We start from the raw sequence: 21,847 nt of genomic DNA on the forward strand, positions 1-21,847 counted from the left end.
CAGAATGACTGGCTAAAAGGCACCGCTGGCTATGATTGGCTCTTTTATGTGAAGCCCATCAGGAAGCAGCTCTTATTGACATGCAGGGTATTAGGGATGTCACAAGAATCCATACTTCGGTACCATATCGGAACCAACATTCTTAAAACGTGACAGTACTCATTTTTTGGCAGTAGCGTAGGTACCAAGGTTGCAATTTTTCCGGAACTGAAGGGGCAGCAAATACGCGTAAGTGTTTTAGTCGGTCCACAAATGGTGAAGAAGAAGAAGAATGCTTACAAGCACACGGGAAAATCCAGAAGATTAGCTTAGCTTAACAAGTTTATCTCTGCCCTGACTCGTTGAGAGGCGAGAGAGGAAAGCTTATTGAGAGGAAAGGTAGCGTCGGTTGCTGGTGTACAACCGATGCTATCGTTCATTTCAAACAAAGCGAAGAAACACCTGGATTTGGCGAAGCACCTGAAAGACGGTCCGATGTGTTTGTTTGAGGCAGCTGGCACTGTGGCTGTGAAACCAGCTAACGTTATGCTCCATGTAATGTTAGCGATAGCCTGTTATTTGTTAACGACGCTAACACATTGCAATATTATAAACTACCTCCTAATGGGCCACCATGCATCGCCATTCAGCCCGTGTCCTGTCAGGTAAATGTAGCCTAATGTCATTAATAATTATTCAAATGTTCATGCTTTTAATAAATCTTTTTTCAGAGTTCAAGGGGTGTGTGTGTGTGTGCGCATGCGCATTTAGGAGTGCACCTTAGCACTTGTTACTAGCATTTAGCACTGTTCTATTAGTCAATGTCAGACAGTGTTTGATAACTAAAATACCCATAGCCAGAGGAGGATTTTTCCAGGAGTTTTTCCATTTTCTTTTTAAAATTAAAAAAAGATTTTTACTTTGTTTAAACCACACCGTGGTATCGACTTTGGTATCGAGTATCATGTACTTTTGGTGGTATCAGTTCCGACTACTAGATTTTTGGTATCATGACATCTCTACAGGGTGTACTATTAGCCTCACCAGAACCTGCCCATCGATGAAAGAATGGTAGCCACAAGGTCTAGAATTATAGATTTTGGAGTGATGAAGCCAGAAGTTCAGTATGTCTGAGCCAGTGTAATCTGCATCTGTCAGTGACGTGTCACAGGTGGCAGAGAAAAGGCCATGCTATCCAGTGACAATTATAAACATCTCAACCTCTGCCAAGAGAGACAAAGCCTCAGCTAGGAGAAAACACAGTTACAACCTTCAAAGGAAGAAGTATTACAAACAGCAAGACTATTTACGAATACAGGTCTTGTGATGTGTGCTATAGTGGACCATCTTTGTTTCAGTGAGTGAGGATGATGTCAAGGACAGCCAAGCTCAAAGACGCTGACTGTTAATTTTTTTAATCAGGTTTTTTGCAATTTTGTTCATGTTTTGCATATACTAGTTTATATTTTGCAATTTCATATTTGTTGTAAATAGTTATTTTTAATACCAATGTACATGTCGTAGAAGGTGGAAACAGCACCTTCTGCATGCCTATATTACATATGTGACAGTGCTAACTGGGCTCTGGTGCTGATTTCAGTGAAGGCTTTTTATTTGTGAAATTGCACATTTCGTAGCTGAGTTCTGTGCTTTTCCAATAAGTATTTCATTTTTTGCCATTTGGATATATTTTTTTGTGCATTTTTGTGGTGGTTTGTGCAGTCTGGACATGTTCTATCTGTGCAAAAATACATCTTCAAGATTTCTTAAGATTTGCATTATGGAAACTGCATCCTGCTCTTTCACTTTACTTAAAGAAAAAAATTATGCATTTATAAAGGTTAGTAATTGTATTATAACTTGATATACGTATTTACATGGCAGTACAACACAACTATCAACAACATTATGAAATAATTCACTTACTGGACATAGAAATAAGATCTGCATTATTAACAAGTCATTATAACTATGGTATAATAACATTATAAAACTGCAGGCTGAATTTTCTGAATACATTAATGGAACCATAAGACTGACTAATTAATACTTATAAATTTTATACTTGGTGTATAATGCATTATGAGCATGGGCACTGAAAAAACAAGTGTATCACTTATAAGTAATTATAACAATAATATAAATGTAGCTATAATTGTTATTGTAACAAAGTATAGGTCTTTGTCTTTAATTAGAAATTATTATAAATGGCGTTATAATTCATTATAAGCAGGGGTATCATATAAAGTGTTATCAAAATGTTTTTTATACTTTATATTTCAATATATATAAAACGTTTTATTTACCAGAACAAAATTTTGTCCCTTCTGGAGTGCTTGCAATTTGCAGACATCAGCTTTTGCCTGTAAAATTGCATCTCGAGTTATGTCCTGATGCGTCTTAGTTTTTGACCAGAAAGGCATGAAGGCCAGAGTCTGACTAGCCATGAGGATCATTATATGATACATATAGATCAATTTCTTGATGAGCAGATTTGTGATAATCATGATCAAAGCTGTGAAGAGAAAAATAAAAAACTTGGCATAAATAATCTTCAATACAAACTTTATATATCATTAGTTTAGAGACTTTATTTAAATATATAATAATATTGAATATATAATAATTATTGAAATATATTAAGCAGCATTATACGTATTATAATAATAAATTGTTGTTGTATAGTTCATACCTTAAAGCTTTAGTCTCTAGATGACTTTAGTGGATCCACACTCCGTAGTAGTGAAAATTCTTTGTGCTTCTGCCTTATGCAGTCATTTTATGCAGTACAGGAGGAACTGTATACTGTATGAAAGCCACTCCCATAACCATACATAACATATATAGCATTATGATGGACTCTTGGCCCATTTAAGAATACATAATTGGAAGATATTTTAATTATTTCCTTATGCCTTATAATTACTTATAATTTTAATATGCCATATTGCTTTATGGAGTACTAAAGTGGACACTGTATGAAAGCCATTCATATAACCATACATAACATACATAGCATTATAATGTACTCTTGGCCCAATTAAGAATACATTATTTGAAGATATTCTAATTTCATGGAGAAATGTGTGATGGCCTGTAATTTACAGACTTTACTGAACTGAAATATATTTCTCTTTTGCATGTATCTCAACCACAAGCAATATTAAAGTGTTCCCCCTAAAGGCGATAACTGTCAGGTTACAGAAGTCCACGAACTCCAGTTTAGTAGTTACTGTACTGTCTTAGTAGTTACTGTACTCTCATGTGTTGTTAGCATATGTTTGTATGTGCATTTTATGCAAAAATCTGTAGGTCTTATTTAGTTCATGTGGTTAGTGTATTGGTTTATGTAGCACCATGGTCCTAGAGGAATGTTGTTTCGATTCACTGTGTACTGTACCAGCTGTATATGGTTAAAATTACAATAAATCCACTTGAATTGACTTGACTTCCCAGCAAACACAAACATGGCCACCCCAGACTACATTCCCCAGAGCACACAAGCAATTAGAATTAGACTTGACGCAGCGTCACTGCTGCTCACTTTCAGTGTAACATTTTAGCGGTGAAGAGCTTACAAACTGCAGTTTTGTCGTCATTCCACACAAGAGACATCATCTTTACACACAGCACACAATTGATGTGTTTTCCTGCCCTCTTTTAATTGACAGGATATAATCTGCCCTGATCATAGGATGTTTTTATACTATCGGCCGATCGTGGGAGAAATAGCCTTTGTCAGCCAATACTAATTATCGGCCAATACATCGTTGCATCTCTAGTTTAAATACTTAACGAAATCAAAGGAAAAACATAAACAGCTGTGAATAATAATGACATGTGAGGGAGACATCCAATAATGTAACAGGGATGGAGACAAGATATAAACCATAACACATGTTTAAAGTAAACAAATCGATGCCACTGAAAAACCTGGAAACGTACCTTGTTGCGCTTTGGGCAGTTAAGCGTGTGAGTGCCGGAACAAGGAAATCCATGACACATAAATGGCGTACTTATATAGCGCTTTTATCCAAAGCGCTTTACACTGTGTCTCATTCACAAACACACACACCAGTGGTAGCAGGAGCTGCCATGCAAGGCACTAGCTTACCATCAGGAGCAACTTGGGGTACAGTGTCTTGTCCAAGGACACTTCGACATGTGGAGTCACCTGGGCCGGGAATCGAACCGCCAACCCTACGATTAGTGGACAACCCGCTCTACCAACTGAGCCACAGCCACCCCGACACATAGCCACTACTGTCAAATAAAACAATGCCATCTCTTTGGATTTCTTTAAAATACTTTTAAATAGTCCATTATGGCTTTATGTCAATTATTAGAAATAACTCTAGTCTGAGGAAACATCCATCCATCTTCTATACCACTTATCCTTCAGGGTCGAGTGGAACCTGGAGCTTATCCCAGGGAGCATCGGGCACAAGGCGGGGTACACCCTGGACAGGGTGCCAATCCATCGCAGGGAACAATCACACACACTCACACACCCATTCATATACTATAGACACTTTGGACATGCCAGTCAGCCTACCGTGCATGTCTTTGGACTGGGGAGGAAACCGGAGTACCCGGAGGAAACCCCCACAGCACAGGGAGAACATGCAAACGCCGCACACACAGGGCCATGGCGGAAATTGAACCCCGAACCCTGGTGGTGTGATGCAAACGTGGTAACCACTAAGCCACTGTGCGTCCTTCTGAGAACAAAAGACAAAGCATTATTCACTTGGCACATTTTTAAATGTGCGAGTGGCTATTGGTATTCTTCAACTAACTGCTGAAATTTTAGGACTAAAACTGTATTAAAGCAACAAGAGCAGACAATAGTGATCCCATCCATCCATCCATCTTCTATACCATCCATGCTCAACTGCTTATCTGTTATCGGGTCGTGGGGGCAGCAGCTCCAGCAGGGGACCCCAAACTTCCTTTTCCCAAGCCACATTAACCAGCTCTGACTGGGGGATCCCAAGGCGTTCCCAGGCCAGTGTGGAGATATAATCTCTCCATCTGGTCCTGGGTCTTCCCCGAGGTCTCCTCCCAGCTGGACATGCCCAGAACACCTCCCTAGGGAGGTGCCAGGGGGCACCCTTACCAGGTGCCTGAACCACCTCAACTGGCTCCTTTCAACGCAAAGGAGCAGCGGCTCTACTCTGAGTTCCTCTCGGATAACCAAGCTTCTCACCCTATCTCTAAGGGAAAGGCCAGCCACCCTCCTGAGAAAACCCATTTTGGCCGCTTGTACCCGCGATCTAGTTCTTTCAGTCACTACCCAGCTTTCATGACCATGGGTGAGGGTAGGAACGAAGATTGCCTGGTAGATCGAGAGCTTTACCTTCTGGCTCAGCTCTCTTTTCGTCACAATGGTGTGGTAAAGCGATTGCAATACCGCTCCCGCTGCTCCGATTCTCCGGCCAATTTCCCGCACCAATGTTCCCTTACTCATGAACAAGACCCCGAGGTACTTGAACTCCTTCACTTGGGTTAAGTACTTATTCCCTACCCGGAGTAGGCACTCCATCGGTTTCCTGCAGAGAACCATGACCTCAGATTTAGAGGTGCTAATCCTCATCCCAGCCGCTTCACATTCAGCTGCGAACCGATCCACTGAGTGCTGGAGGTCACGGATCGATGATGCCATCAGGACCACATCATCTGCAAAAAGCTGCGATGAGATCATCAGGTCACCAAACCGCAACCCTCCCCACCATGACTACGCCTTGAAATCCTATCCATGAATATCACAAATAGGATTGGTGACAAAGCGTAGCCCTGGCAGAGACCAACCCCCACCTGGAACAAGTCCGACTTTTTGCCGAGCATCTGAACAATACTCTCGCTTTGGGCATAAAGCGATTGGATAGCCCTAAGAAGAGAACCCCTCACCCCATACTCCCTCAGCATCTCCCACTGTAAACCCCTGGGGACCCAGACATACGCCTTCTCCAAATCCACAAAACACATGTAGACCAGATGGGCATACTCCCAGGCCCCCTCCAAGATCCTTGCAAGAGTAACGAGCTGGTCCATTGTTCCATAACCAGGACGGAATCCGCATTGTTCCTCTTCAATCTGAGGTTCGACTATTGGCCGAACCCTCCGTTCCAGCACCCTGGAGTAGACTTTACCAGGCAGGCTGAGAAGTGTGATACTCCTATAGTTGGTGCACACTCTCTGGTCCCTCTTTTTGAACAGGGGAACCACCACCCCGGTCTGCCACTCCTTGGGCACTGTCCCTGACTTCCACGCAATGTTAAAGAGGCGTGTCATCCAAGACATCCCCTCCACACCCAGAGCTTTCAGCATTTCTGGATGGATCTCATCAATCCCCAGGGCTTTGCCACTGTGTAGTTGTTTGACTACCTCAGTTACCTCCACCAGGGCAATTGACGATGATCCCCCATCAGCCTCCACCTCTGCTTCTACCATAGAGGGCGTGTTAGGCTAGGCTCCTGTGATTTCCCAGTTCCCTTGTGTTTTCTCCTTCCTCGTGTCTCCTGTGTTTGTCTCTCCCTTTATTTCTGTCTATTTCTGTTTCTGTTATTCTTCCACCCTGATTAAAGCCCCAGTCCCAGCTGAGGAAAAACATCCCCAAAGTATGATGCTGCCACCACCATATTTCCCCATGGGGATGGTGTTCTTTTGGTCATCTGCTGTGTTTTTTTTTTGTCAAACATATCTTTTAGTATTATGGCCAAAATGTTCAACTTTGGTCTCATCAGACCAGAACACAATATTCCACATGATTTAGGGAGGTGGGATGAATTCTTTAAATGTATTTTCTGGTTTAAAAAGGCTTCCATTTTGCCACCCTACCCCATAGCACAGAGATACAAAGAATTTGCGAGCTTGCTGTCACATGTAGAGAGCAACCAGTACTTGCCAGAAATTGCAGCAATTCTTTTCATGTTGCTGTAGGCCTCTTGGCAGCCTCCCTGACCACTTTTCTCCAGGTCCTGGTCTTTCCTGAACTTAAATATGTTTCTCTTTTGCATGTATCTGAACCAAAAGTAATATTAATGTGTCCCCCATAAAAGCAATAATTGTAAGGTTATTCATAAATGTATGAATAAAAGACATTACTGACAATAATAAAACATTATAGTCTTTCCAAATGTATAATTTAAAATAGAAAAATCAAAACAAACCTGCAAGTACATCTGAAATGATAGAACAGGAAAAACATGTAAACACACCAGCAGAGAATTACCAGCAATCCCACACCCTGCTTATTTATTCACTGGTCCCTAAATATTAAACTCTGTGTTCTGTACCTACATAGTGTCATGCAATGGAATTTACATGATGGATGCAAGTGCAGTTAAAAGCGTTACTGAAGAGACACACAGACAAGTCCAAATCGAAAGGTAAAACCGTGCTCAAAATCAAGCGAGGAGTCAGATGATCGGGAGGAGTCAGATTTAACCAAGTATTGAGTCTCTATATTAAATAAACTAAAGCTAATACTGCTATAAACTTGTCTTCAGGCATGATTTTCCCCTCATAAGTGATTTATCTCGAATAACCATGATAATCTTTATAAAAATAAATATTTATTCTTAAATAACAGATTTAATAATAATAATAAAAATAATAATAATAATAATAATAATAATAATAATAATAATAATAATAATAATAATAATAATAATAATATCAATATCTTATTAGTTCCCCAATTATTCAGTTGTCAAGGATTTCTTGTCATGGTCTGGGCTAGGCTCCCAGTTCCCTTGTGTTTTTTTTTTTTTGTCTTTCCTTGTGTTTCCTGTGTTTGTCTGTACCTTTATTTCTGTTTATGTCTGTTTCTGTTATTCCTCCACCCTGATTAAAGCCCCAGTTCCAGCTGAGGAAAAACAGTCCCAACATATGATGCTGCCACCACCATGTTTCCCAATGGGGACGGTGTTCTCATGGTGAGCTTCTGTCTTTTTTGTGTCAAACATATACTTTAGTATTATGGCCAAAAAGTTCAACTTTGGTCTCAAGAGCCAACCGTGTGTGATGTGTGAGTATAGGAGATGACTGCATGAGTAAATAAATAAATAAATACCTAATGTTGAAGATTTGATAATATATTAGATAGTAGTAAGAACGTGAGGTGTAACTTGAAAACAATGTGTAAAATGGTGTGGTCATTCTTTTGCAAGGTTATGTGGATAATTAGCTAATATTGTTGAGCCTCTAGGAAACAAGGCGGAACTGAGAGGCAGAAGGGAGAAGAGACCTACCATACATATGCACCGGAAAATGAAAAGCAGATAAAGAGCACGAGAATCATAAAAAAAACAGAAAAAAATGGAAAAAGGTAAGGGGAGTAAATATTTATAATCATGAACACCACATTTTGTGTTTATACCTAGTCATATGAGCATTGCTTAGTGGAAATTCGCCGTGTGGTCAGTCCAGACAACACCGTAGCTTAATTGCTATTGCTATTGCCAGGAGTTGATCAGCTAGCAATCGGCAAATGTGGTTAGGGTCATGAGGTACAGCCTCAGGGAAAATACCCAATGGATATATTTTGTTGATAAAGTGTCATGATTCCCCCTTGAAGCAGTGTGCTCTAAGCGCGAATGCGCGAGCACCTACTTTTCCGTTGTTGACCGTAATGACATTGGGACACGTGTTTTGTTTATGTTTCTCTCATGTCTCCTCCCTGTTCCGTCATTGGCTGGGATTTCACGTGGGTCTGTATTGCTCTCAGCTGCTAGCGGTTTAGACGCTGATCATGTCCGCATATATACCGCGTGCCTCCCAGCACACAACGTGGAAGATTATCTTAGAGTTAGTTAAGTTTGTATTGTAGTCATAGTCACGGTCCATGTTTAGAATTAGTTTAATTCGTATTGTAGTCATAGTTATGTTCCATGTTTAAAGTTAGTTCGCGCTGGATTATCTGCTTCCAGTCCCTCGTCATAGTTCATTTCTTGTTTTGTTTATTGACCCTGTTTTCCGTGACCACGACCTAGATTCCAGCCTTGCCCCGTGTATACCTGTTTGCCAATCGCCTGACCTCTTGCATATTTGTGGATTACGTTTTGGATCACGTTTTGGATTTGTCTGCCTGTCTCTCTTTCAAATAAACAACTGTTCATCCTGCACTTGCATCCATCCTATCTATCTCTGCACCGTCACGATTCGTAACAGAATCTTCCACCGAAACATGGATGCAGCAGGAGAACGGAGGAGATGCAGAACCTGGAAGTCGACGCCAACTGTCCCCGCTATGGACTCAGTCCACTTCCCACAATGGACATTTATGGGGCTTCCTGATCCATTTGACAGATTTTTCGGTGCCCCAGAATATTTCCTGGTAGATTGTCAATTCTATTTCTCCAGCCTGTCAGACCCTAAGCCAGAGGAGAAGCACTGGCTCTGATTCATGTGGTCCCGGTTCTTTGGACCGGCCCGTCAATGGGTGCAGCTCAAACTGGATAAGCACTGTAGGAACCTGGACAGTGTAGAACAGTTTGTGGGGGAATTCATGATGCGATTCAGGAGTCCGGAAGGTGAAGGACGAGCTAGAACAACTTCTCAGGGGGGTAAGTCTGGCAGGCGAACCTGCCCTGCCGTTTACCCACTACTACAGGCAACTTCATGCAGAGCTCAACTCTGAAATCCAAGTTAAGTCTCAAGTCCCTAAGGTCCAAGTCCAAGTCAAGCCTCCAGTCTCTGAAATCCAAGTCAAGTCTCAAGTCCCTAAGGTCCAAGTCCAAGTCAAGCCGCCAGTCTCTGAGGTCCAAGTCAAGCCTCCAGTCTCTGAAATCCAAGTCAAGTCTCAAGTCCCTAAGGTCCAAGTCCAAGTCAAGCCGCCAGTCTCTGAGGTCCAAGTCAAGCCTCCAGTCTCTGAGGTCCAAGACAAGCCTCCAGTCTCTGAAGCCCAAATCAAGCCTCCAGGCTCTGAAGCCCACGTCAAGCCTCCAGGCTCTGAGGTCCAAGTCAAGTCTCAAGTCCCTGAAATCCAAGTCAAGTCTCAAGTCCCTGAGATCCAAGTCAAGTCTCAAGTCCCTGAGATCCAAGTCAAGCCTCCAGTCCCTGAGATCCAAGTCAAGCCTCCAGTCCCTGAGGTCCAAGTCAAGCCTCCAGTCCCTGATGTCCGAGCCAAGCCTCCAGTCTCTGACGTCCGAGCCAAGCCTCCAGTCTCTGACGTCCGAGCCAAGTCTCCAGTCTCTGACGTCCGAGCCATGTCTCCAGTCTCTGACGTCCGAGCCAAGTCTCCAGTCTCTGACGTCCGAGCGAAGTCTCACGTCCCTGAGCTCACGTCCAAGCCTGCTGATCCAGTTGACCAATCTCTGCTAATACCTCAGCCTAATGACCAAATGCTGCTCACGCCCAAGTCTACCAACTTGGTCGCCCAAGTTCGGCTCACGCCCCAGTCTGCCGACACGGCCAGCCAAGCTCCGCCCGCGCCCCAGTCTGCCGACACGGCCAGCCAAGCTCCGCCCGCGCCCCAGTCTGCCGACACGGCCAGCCAAGCTCCGCCCGCGCCCCAGTCTGCCGACACGGCCAGCCAAGCTCCGCCCGCGCCCCAGTCTGCCGACACGGCCAGCCAAGCTCCGCCCGCGCCCCAGTCTGCCGACACGGCCAGCCAAGCTCCGCCCGCGCCCCAGTCTGCCGACACGGTCAGCCAAGCTCCGCCCGCGCCCCAGTCTGCTGACACGGTCAGCCAAGCTCCGCCCGCGCCCCAGTCTGCTGACACGGCCAGCCAAGCTCCGCCCGCTCCCCCGTCTGCTGACACGGCCAGCCAAGCTCCGCCCATGCCTGAGGTTCACCTGGTGACCTCAGAGCCTCAACCTCCCTGTTCAGCTGTGGACGTCGCTCAGCCTCCCTATTCAGCTGTGGACGTCGCTCAGCCCGCCTGTTCAGCTGAGGTCATCGCTCAGCCCGCCTGTTCAGCTGAGATCGTCGCTCAGCCCGCTTGTTCAGCTGAGGTCGTCGCTCAGCCTCCCTGTTCAGCTGTGGTCGTCGCTCAGCCCCCCTGTTCAGCTGAGGTCGTCGCTCAGCCTTCCGGCTCCATGGCAAACGTCGTCCCCCCCCTACTGCTTCGAGGAGACCCACGCTCCTCTCCCTGGCCACACGGAGACCCACGCTCCTCTCCCTGGCCTTACAGGGGACTTCGCTCTGCCTTCCAGTTCAGCTGGGGTCGTCGCTCCGCTTTCATGCTCTGCCGAGGACTTCGCTCAGCCTGCCTGCCCGGCTGTGGATGTCGCTCTGCCTTCATGCTCCGCCGAGGACTTCGCTCAGTCTGCCTGCCCTGCTGTGGTCGTCGCTCTGCCTTCATACTCTGCCGAGGACTTCGCTCAGCCTGCCTGCCCGGCTGTGGATGTTGCTCTGCCTTCATGCTCCGCCGAGGACGTCGCTCTGCCTTCATGCGCTGCCAAGAACACCGTGCAGTTTCCTGGCTCTGCTTGGGACATTCAGCCCAGGGGGCCGGGGCCGCCAATGAAAGGGGATGACTTATGGCACTCCGGAAGGGGTGACTTTGGGGGGGGAGGGGGAGTTCTGTCATGATTCCCCCTTGAAGCAGCGTGCTCTAAGCGCGAATGCGTGAGCACCTGCTTTTACGTTGTTGACCGTGTCATGTCTCCTCCCTGTTCCGTCATTGGCTGGGATTTCATGTGGGTCTGTATTGCTCTCAGCTGCTAGTGGTTTAGACGCTGATCATGTCCGCATATATACCGCGCACCTCCCAGCACACAGCGCGGAAGATTATCTTAGAGTTAGTTAAGTTCGTATCGTAGTCATAGTCACGGTCCATGTTTAGAATTATTTTAATTCGTATTGTAGTCATAGTCACGTTCCATGTTTAAAGTTAGTTCACGCTGGATTACCCGCTTCCAGTCCCTCGTCATAGTTCATTTCTTGTTTTGTTTATCGACCCTGTTTTCCGTGACCACGACCTAGATTCCAGCCTTGCCCCGTGTATACCTGTTTGCCAATCGCCTGACCTCTTGCATGTTTGTGGATTACGTTTTGGATCACATTTTGGATTTATCTGCCTGTCTCTCTTTCAAATAAACAACTGTTCATCCTACACTTGCATCCGTCCTATCTCTGCACCGTCACGATTCGTGACATAAAGCACATAATAAAAAGAGAAATGTGGAAAGAGAAATAGAATAAAAGCAGGAACCCTGCCCCAATGTACCCTTTATGGGCTTAACGGGATTTGTACAGAAACTTCCAAATCTGTGTAATGGAGGTCAAAGGTGCATAACCAAGTTTGAGGAGAAAACAACAGGACAACTATTAGCCATTTGGGATATAAAAGCCATACTGTGTAAGACTGTGGGCAAAAGTCAAACCGAAGAAATAATGGAGATGTCTGACTTGGAGAAAGAGTTGGATGACCCCAGGTGTGATCTAATGCCTTTGGGCCTGAGGCGGAATGTTGTATGGGGAGCAATAGGAAAAATGTACCCCACAAAGTTAGATCCAGGGCAGCTAGAAACTATCAAACTGAAAGAGGAAGAAAATATAACAAAATTCGTGCAAGAGTTTCAGGACTAATGGAGAGACGAGACAGGAGGTAAGTGGGATGAGTCCTCTGCCAGTGCAGGACTCTTCAGGATGATGTTAAAGAATTCCCTACCCAAGGAAGTGCAAGAATTATTATAAGACATAGTGGGACTGTGATATAATGGAATGGAACTCATTCATGGCACACATAACACATCACATAGAGCAGTGCAGGAAAAAGAAAAAGGAACCTAAAGAAACAGCTAAAGCATTGATGACCCAACTGTACAAGGCACAGCTGGGAGAGATAGGAAGAGCAATGCAGGAACAGAAGGAAAAGAAGAAAGAGAGTGCCAAACAAGCTGCGCTGATGGTGACGTTACAAGCCACTGCAACTCAGGAACAGCCAATTGTGGCCCCCGTCCCAGTGGTGGCACTGACACAAGCACAAGTAACATACCCTCCTGTACAGATACCTGCAATACTGCTGGCACCTGTTGAATATATGTATATGGGAAGGCCCCAAGCTCCCCAGAATTACCGATTTCAAATATAAGTGCCTCAGAACAGGGGCAAGGGCAGAGGGTTCTTACGTGAAGGCCCAATGCAAAGACCCACCAGACAGAGCATGTCTGCTGAAGGCTGTTGGACATGTGAAGACCCAAGTCACCTCAGGAGAAGTTGTCTACAGGTAATGGCCAGGTACACATGGGGAGAACATGTGGATAAGGCTGAGAGGAGAGGTCAGACCCTTGGGCCACAGGCCATGAGACAGGGAAGAGGAAACCAAAGGATGGAGCAACAATGGCAGCCTCCAGTGCTTCCTGGAGGGCCAATGTTTGGCCCTAATGGGGGGCCGAACATACACCAGAGTTGAAGATGCCCAGAGAAGTCAGAGGGGGAGCTGATGCAATATGTCATCACACTGCACCTGGAACAAGAACCAACAGTCCTGGTGTCAGCCAGGAAGGGATTAAAGGTTCCCTTCATGATTGATACTGGGGCTACTTATTCAAGCATTGGGAAAGAAGGCTCACAGCTCCCCATACATTACAATACTTTTGTTATAGGGGTAACATGGCAGCAGACGAGGCAGCAAAAAAAGCTGCTTTAGGAACAGCACACTGATGGCCTTGATAAATTCAGGAAAGGAAGAGGTCTGGCACCCACAAGAGTATAATATGGAACAAAACCAGGCCAGTGAGGCAGAAATAGCTAAATGGATAGCTAGAGGGGCCAAGCAAGAACGAGGCATGGGGTTGTGGTGGAGTGTAGATGGCTTATGTGTTGCCCCACTGAATCTCTTACCACTCATAAAAGATGCACATGGTGGAGAGCATGCAAATAGAGGACAAACCTTGAAAAAATCAGGTAGGTTTGGTGGTCCCCCTATTTAGCTAGCATGCTTAATCAGACACTAAATCAATTCAAGACATGCATATGACACAATGTTTGCAAGAGCTTTACAGCCCCTATTGGGCACATTCCAGAACCGAGGTGGCCCATTCAGACACATAATAATGGACTTTGTGGATATGGGCAGTGACAATTGGAAAGAAGGTAAGAGATACATATTGGTAGTAGAAGACCACATTCAGTCATTGGATAGAGGCTGTTCAATGGCCAATCAGGAGGCGTTAATGGCGGCTAAGTTTCTGTGAAGGGAAGTTATTCCACGGTTTGGAGTCCCAGATTTCATCAGCTCAGACAATGCTATACATTTTGTTAATCAGGTTATAAAGGGTGTAGCTAGGGCCTTGTGTATGGAGCATAAGCTGGGGTGTGTGTACCATCCACAGTCACAGGGAATGGTGGAAAGGGCTAACGGAATAATAAATAACAAGGTTACAAAGATCTGTGAAAGCTCACAGCTTAACTGGGTCAAGCATTGCCACTAGCCCTAAAGAAAATGTGGTCCCAGACTAACTGTACTACTCATCTAACCCCACATGAGATGTTGATGGGCCGTCCTATCCCTATGGCGTTTACTCAGGTTCCCTACAAGGGCCCACCTCTTGAACAACTAGAGGGCAAAATGCAGGAATATGTGCACCACCTAAACCAAATCCACAGGCATTTGTATTTGCAGCTCCATGAACGTGGTTCATCCATGGTGAAGATGTCACCACACCAGAAAGACTGGTGGAACCAGGGGACTATGTGTACATATGCATGTTCAAAAGGAAGCACTTCAATGACGCTCGAAGAGAAGGACCATTCAAGGTGGTTGCAGCATCTCCAACTGCACTGCAGGTTGAAAGCAAAGATCAGTAGGACCACCTAAACCATTGCAGCCACGGGGTAGGAAAAGGTAGACTTTTGCGCCCTACTGAGGATGTTGAAGGTATGCTCCAGCATCATAATCAAGGAGGGAAAGGTAGACTCCTGAATCCTGCTGGAGAAGCAGATGGCACACTCTCTGTAGATGATAAAGAGGACCTAGACTTTGCAAGCAACAGTGATCCGGACGATTCCCAGGCAGGTCCACCTCACAGAACATGTGGACAAGTTAGGAGAAGGGGAGAGTGCAAAGCATGCAAGCACACCAGGTGGTAACACTCCAGAGCATGGACCGTTGATGATTCCAGGTGAAGACACCCCATGGGTAGTACCAGACATGGTTGACATACCACCTGAGGAAGTCCCTACACCTCCAGCCCCTATCCTAGACCGAGGCCAGATCTCTTAGTGCCCTTTCATACTTGATGCCAAGACTGGGAGTGGTGCAGTTGTTAGAGGAAGACCATCACCCATACGAGCAGCCGTTTGGGACTCTAGATCTACAGGATCTGAGAGATCTCGACATCCTTGCTGATCCCCAGCAACCCCAGCAGCACCTGAACACCATCCCTGTCGTAGATATAAACCACAAAATTCTACAGCTCCTTTCACATGTATTTGTAGTTCTGCTGCCGCAGGCAGCCCATGCAGCTGGACCAGATGCCGTACCCCAAGCTGGCCATGATGACATACACATAAATACGCCTGATCACACATCAGCAATCACACTAAAATCCGGGTGCTTCTTGTGGCCATTGTTGTAATAAGTGCTGTCGGATTTACTGCACTTATTATTATCATTCTAGGTGGCTCTAAGGTCCAGAAAATAGTACCCCTAACTGAAATGTTGTTGCACCACACTACCGTCAGAAACAGCAGCACGATCATTCATTTGCAGGTGCCTAACACCAAGCAGACTGATGCTATACTCCCTCACAGACCATGCAGACACACTAATGGCTTGGCCATACCGACAAGCTGAAGTACTCCTGCTAATCTAGATCGTAGATGTGCCTTAGCTTTGCTTAAATTGGCCCAGGGTGCACACATGCTTAGAGCAGGTACCAACTATACCATCCATTACAGAACATGGGGCATGCAGAACTCCTCATTAAGAAGTATAACCCGGCAGTCACCTGGAGCTGATTTCCTGCATCAGAGGGCAGGCATGCTACAATCCGGTCAGTAGGTTACACAAATAGGTCCATTAAAGATTACTGGTTGCCCAAAGTTGTTTCTTTGCTTGGCTAGCACCTTCAGAGTCAGTAATATTACCAAGGCAGATGGGATAACTGAAATTAGGGGCCTGAAAACAATATCACACCTCCACTTTTCTTTTCATTGTAACACGGCATGCAGTGATCACCCCCAAACCATCATAGTCAAAAGGACCACCGCTGCCCAAATGGTAAGACTGCAGAGATATAGCTTTTATAAGAAGGTTACCCGCCCCTGCAGTAACTTGTATTTGGAGTGGATGTTTCACACAGCTCGCATAGTTACCAATCACACCTGTCTTGTATGTCATGAGTGTAGTGCTCGAACCCCACTCATGCGACCTTTGGGAAATTTGGATGAATGTTTAGTAGAACCTTACAATGAGCACTACTTTTGTCCTACAGTCTGCCTGTTGGGGGCAGTGAGTACCCCTCTCGATGCTTGTATTCCAGTATATGTTGGCTTCCCATGCACCTTTCCTCTCTGTGTTTGTGCTGAGGAAGGCCTTGATTTTGTAAGCAGCATATCTAGTGACTGTACTCATTGTATTAAGCCGGCCCCCATCCCTATGTTGTCTACCCACGCCCATGTGTGACAACAATACAGAGTATATGTTTACAGACTTATCTATGGTTCATATACAGTTGCCTGAATTAGTAGATGGTACTTTGCCCTTGGTGGACATTTTTTGATATTGTAGTGGAGACAGTATATGCCAGACCCTCCCTATGTATTGGCTGGAGTGCTGCAGTCCAATACGCCTGGAAGGTAAGAATTGTGTACTCCAGTTGACTAACAACACATATAACAACATTACTGTGCTTTCATGACCAAAAAGGGATGTTGTACACATATCCTCTTGGACAGATTATGTGCGAGATGTTGAAAATATACAGTACTTCGACTGGGCTCTGGACCAAGTGTATCTCTTGAGTTTGATGGAACACCTGTGGGTATCCCAAATCAATATAAGGCAATCTGTGGTGGGCGCACGGTGGCTTAGCACATTTGCCTCACACCTACAGGGTCTGGGGTTCGATCCCCGCTGGGGCCATGTGTGTGCGGAGTTTGCATGTTCTCCCCGTGCGGCAGGGGTTTCCTCCGGGTACTCCGGTATCCTCCCCCAGTCCAAAGACATGCATGGTAGGCTGATTGTGTATGAATGGGTGTGTGAGTGTGTATGTAAGTGTGCCCTGCGATGGACTGGCACTCTGTCCAGGGTGTACCCTGCCTTGTCCGATGCTCCCTGGGATAGGCTCCAGGTTCCCCCACAACCCTGAAGAAGGAGTAAGCTGGATGAATCTGTGGGTGGTGGATTTGCTGCCATGCTACTGCCCAGTGTCCAAATAATCTGTAGCACCACATGGATTAACTACATCTGGTCCAACCAACAGTGGTTTATTAACTATTCACTCGATGCTTTGGATTTGGTACATGAGCATGCTACTTCACTATTGATCAAATGCGTGCCCCTTCAATTTGCCCCTTCAACGTGCCCCTTCAATTTGCCCCCAAATTGATCAAATGCATGCCCCTGATGAAGGAGTGTGTACTATGGTTGGGGCTGAATGTTGTGCCATTATACCCTTGCATACCGGAACACATGGTGCCCTCACCAAAAGCTTAAACAATTGCGGGAGGAACAAGTCCGTAGCACAGGTTTTTCCCCATTAGCCCATTTACCCATTTACCCCATTTGTGGTTGTCTTGGTTTTTCTCCGCTGATTGGGCATCCACGTTGACCCGCCTCGGCGTTGCCAATGTATAGCTTTGTTTATGATAGGCCTCATTGCATGCTATGTTATCCCTCATCCAGACTTAGTGCCATCCCTCATCCCCTTGTCTCCTATGGTTGAGGCGTATCTGCCTCAAAGGGGGTAAGTGTTATATTACAATGTTGATTAAAGCTCAAGCTTACAGGTATATTATGCAGTGTTAAAAGTGTAGAGTTGAGTGTACTATGTAAATACAGGGATACTGGTAGGTACTTATATTATTTATTAATGTACTTATATAAATTTATTTCTTGTACTTATGCTGGGGTTATAAGTATCCACACACTAATGTACTATAACCAATGTTTGCGTATCCCTAATTTGCATGAAGACATTGGATCACTTACGCACCTACTAGTTGTTACTGTGCATGGCAATTATAAAAAGTAAAGAACACCGAAGCACCACTCTGTATTGCATGACCAATGCTTGCTGCAATTATTAAGGAATGTGCAAGTATACTAACTGTCTAGGTGGACAGAAAGCACAGACTGGACTTCACTAGACTTTACACCACAAGTCATCACTAGCAAGAAAAATGGATGGTTATACTTATATCATGATGTGTATTGTGGTTACAGTGATGCATATTGTCGTTAAACTGAGCTAGGTGTAGCCACTGTCAAGCATGCAGCACTGGCAGGGTGGGAATTTTGCCTTTGAGTCCTGAAAATGGAAGGTAGTGGTCAATAAGGCCTATCTGAGAAAATAGGGAGGCAATAAGGATATTACCATTAGATGTAGTCAAAAATAGGAGCATTATTATTGCATGATGTAGTCAACAGAATATGATCAGTTGCTTCATTTGATATTCAGTACTCAACAACATAGTAACAACACACATCAGCCAATTACCTGAGCACCTTGAATTAGTTATCTACCCAAGTAGAAGCCATGGCAGTGTATTGGTATGTGTGTCCTGCTCAGCCTGGTGATAGGTCATTACGCCCAGTTTTACAGCTGCCATGTTATTTTGAACGGAACAGCAGTACAAGAGTGGACTTTTTACCTTCGATAGCTCGAAATTTGCTTGAGAGACACCCAGGTCAGGCAATTGTAGAGGTCTCATCTGCAGTAAACAATATAGGACTGGAGAGATTGGACAGATGGCACGCTGGGTATATAACAGTAAGAATAAGACAGTTGACTCATGGTGGCCAAAGGGTGAAAAAGGCAGTATTTATACATAGGTATCCCTTAAATTAAGAGAAGAGTGAGGATTAGAGATCCTCAAAGAGGGTAATGTGGTAATAAATTTAAGACGCAGGAAAACACAAGGGTAACAGAGAATGTAGTTTTTTGAGAATCACTATCATACAATGGGGAGGAAAAATGACTTGTTGGAGAATAATCAGTAGGTGAAACGTAATAATATTGTGTGTTTGTAGCAAAGCTACTATCATCATCAGAGGAAAGAATAAACGGGCCCTCCACAGAGGTTATGGGACACAGTTGAGCCTCAGTTTGAGTAGAAGCATGAGCATAGGTTATCGATGGAATTTTGTCAAACATATCTTTTAGTATTATGGTCAAAAAGTTCAGCTACTGCCACATTCCCAGTTATAAAAGGGTGTGCACACTATAGCAGGTTATTGTATTTTTTTTCCATTTTGCCCACTAAAATGATACTTATTGTGTTTCACTTTAATTAATAGGTTAAAATTTAACAATAAAAACAGAAAAGGTTCTGAAATGTGTGATGACCTGTAATTTACAGACTTTCCTGAACTGAAATATGTTTCTCTTTTGTAGGTATCTCAATTAAACATAATATTAACGTGTCCCCCCTAAAAGCGATAAGTGTCAGATAAGTGCCCAGAGCACACAAGCAACCCTGCTCATAGTCACCTGTGTTCAATCAGGTGCACTCACTCAGGATTCTTAAAAAAAGAGACTTTCATTCACAAGCAATTCACAAAGTATATGATCAGTTTATCTTTGTGCACCTGACTATACCAAGCCTTTATTTGTTTAGTGCTTCTCTTGTTTTGAGCATGTTTGTTTACCTACTTTTTTGACCTTGAATCTGCCTATTGATTTGGATTTGTTTACCTGTGTGTTATTAAAAGCTGTTACCTGCAACTGCATCCATCTTTGCCTCCATTAACTAACAATAAGAAAGAAAATTGCATTTAAATAACATTTATTTAACCATCCAACAGATTTACAGTTCACTTTTGATAACATTATACTTTATTTTAAATCACCATCGGAGGCAGAGGCTTACTTTAAGCATCACATCAAACCAAATATGGATGCACGCATTTCTGAATAGTTTTTCAGGGCCCCTCAATGTCTGCTACTGCGTGCATGGTGCTATGAGGGACAAACTTTAGCAGTGCAGTGGTGACACCTACTGGTTAAAGTCTAAAGTCTAAAGTCTAAAAATTGTCTTTTCTCTTTTCTACAAGATAAAAAAAACATAAAAAAAACACTTGTGTGTTAAAGGTTATTTTGGACATTGACATTGAGGGCACAATAAGCAGAATGGTAAAGAAGAAAGGAGGGAAAATTTCTCATTCCTTTCAAGAGTTGTAGCCATTTAAGTAAAAGTGGCCATGCCCACTTTGTGCCCTTGCAAGGGTAAATCAGAAGTTCAACTTTTTTAAGATAAATATTGTTTTAAAACATCCATAGTATTGTATACGGGCTGAAACTTTGCAACGCTGTAGTACTCTGGGGTTCTACCTTCCCTCAAACTTTCAGCTCTCTAATACTTATGATTTGGTCTGCACAGTCAGTTTTAGGGCAGAATAATAATAAAATAAAAAAAGAATAATAAAAGTCCTTACAATTACAATAGGGTTTCAGCCCCTCGGGCTGAATTAAGCAGTCACTCATAGCAATTAAACCATATAGAGTTCAACTGAATGTTTGAAACCTTTGAGTTGCACCATGTACTACTATACTGGGCAAAAGCTTGTTACACTGAAGTCAAAGGGGTGTCACAGTTCTGTTTCTACAGTATATGGAATAGATTGCATTCATGACTGTTTTACTAGGCAGGCAATGAGGAAGTGCTGAGGTCAGCCAGGCATCTTCTGTCCTTGTTGAACAATTTTCAAGGAGGTTCAGCTGGGCCTAGCCATTACAGCAACAGGTAGTATTTTGTATGTATTTTGTATGTTGTACATTTGTACACTAACATTTACTGATAATTTTTTGTAAATACTTTTTAATTTACAGACAACACAGTCAAGGAGGACACACTGCAAGGACATCTTTTCAGGCAGATATGACCAGGTTTAGCACTTTGTATTCTACTAAAACATAATAGTTTACCGGTTTGTCGGTAGGCTATGTCTTTTTGATAATGATAAGAAATCCTTTTCTTCTAGATCCTTCCCAGGATTGTTTGTAAATCGCAAAGGAAAACACCATTTTTCTGGTGCATATCCTGTACCCAGCAAACCAAAGTCTTTTCAGGTGTTGTTCCACCTTCTCCCAAACCAGAGTGAGAGGTCTCCAAATGACCAAGAGCAGCTGCTTCACGCTCAAGCAGGATTGGGATGCCGAACAGGACATTTAGATGAAAATATGACTCATGAAGTAGTAAGTAATATCGTTCTGTCATATGTTGTTTGACTAATTGAATATGTTCAGATTAGTGTCTACTAGCTTGGTTAATTTCATTGTTTCATAATTGTGGTCTCATTTTCCCTGTAAAATATATGTGATGTGCTCTCTGAATTATACCCAAAGTTGAAGGATGTCACTGGTGGTTGGCTGACTTACAGAACAGGAGGTAAGAATTGGAGGCAGGTATAATATTGGTTATTGCTTCATTAACTTGTGTAGGCGTAATATAGATGTGTAGATATGTGTATAGTCTATAATGGTTTTGCATCTATATGTTTTGTTTTCTTTTAAAGGTGGTTGGGGACATAGAAAACTTGTTGTGGTGGCCCCTGTAGACTGTAGCTATACAGGAAGGATACTAAAATTGTCAAGAACAAAATAAAATACTGTTATACAGTAACTTACAAAAGTGAGTACACCCCTCACATTTTTGTAAATATTTCATTATATCTTTTCATGTGACAACACTGAAGAAATTACACTTTGCTACACTGCAAAGTAGTGAGTGTACAGCTTGTGTAACAGTGTAA

General features: G+C 43.9%; 1 protein-coding gene across 3 annotated transcripts; it reads left to right on the top strand.

Moving 5' to 3' along the window:
- Positions 1-21,730, top strand: LOC108263487 (uncharacterized). 3 transcript variants are annotated; one of them, XR_008396344.1, is made up of 7 exons: positions 7,786-7,919; positions 8,192-8,311; positions 20,741-20,838; positions 20,925-20,981; positions 21,077-21,290; positions 21,441-21,483; positions 21,611-21,730. XR_008396344.1 is itself a non-coding variant. In XM_053679888.1 (6 exons), exon 2 carries the CDS (start codon positions 10,191-10,193, stop codon positions 11,460-11,462), a length of 1,272 nt encoding a protein of 423 aa, XP_053535863.1. In that variant the 5' UTR covers positions 7,786-7,919; positions 8,192-10,190; the 3' UTR covers positions 11,463-20,838; positions 20,925-20,981; positions 21,077-21,290; positions 21,441-21,483; positions 21,611-21,730. The 3 variants fall into 3 exon arrangements, 1 of the variants encoding a protein (XP_053535863.1); XR_008396343.1 differs by lacking the exons at positions 7,786-7,919; positions 8,192-8,311 and adding an exon at positions 1-644; XM_053679888.1 differs by having other exon boundaries at positions 8,192-20,838.
- Positions 21,731-21,847: the final 117 nt, after the last annotated feature.

Source organism: Ictalurus punctatus, chromosome 3 (assembly GCF_001660625.3).
Source record: "Ictalurus punctatus breed USDA103 chromosome 3, Coco_2.0, whole genome shotgun sequence".
NCBI lineage: Eukaryota > Metazoa > Chordata > Actinopteri > Siluriformes > Ictaluridae > Ictalurus > Ictalurus punctatus.

What these genes read in the sequence shown, in the direction of transcription:
- LOC108263487 (XM_053679888.1), top strand. Translation starts at nt 10,191, where the DNA reads ATGTCTCCAGTCTCTGACGTCCGAGCCAAGTCTCCAGTCTCTGACGTC.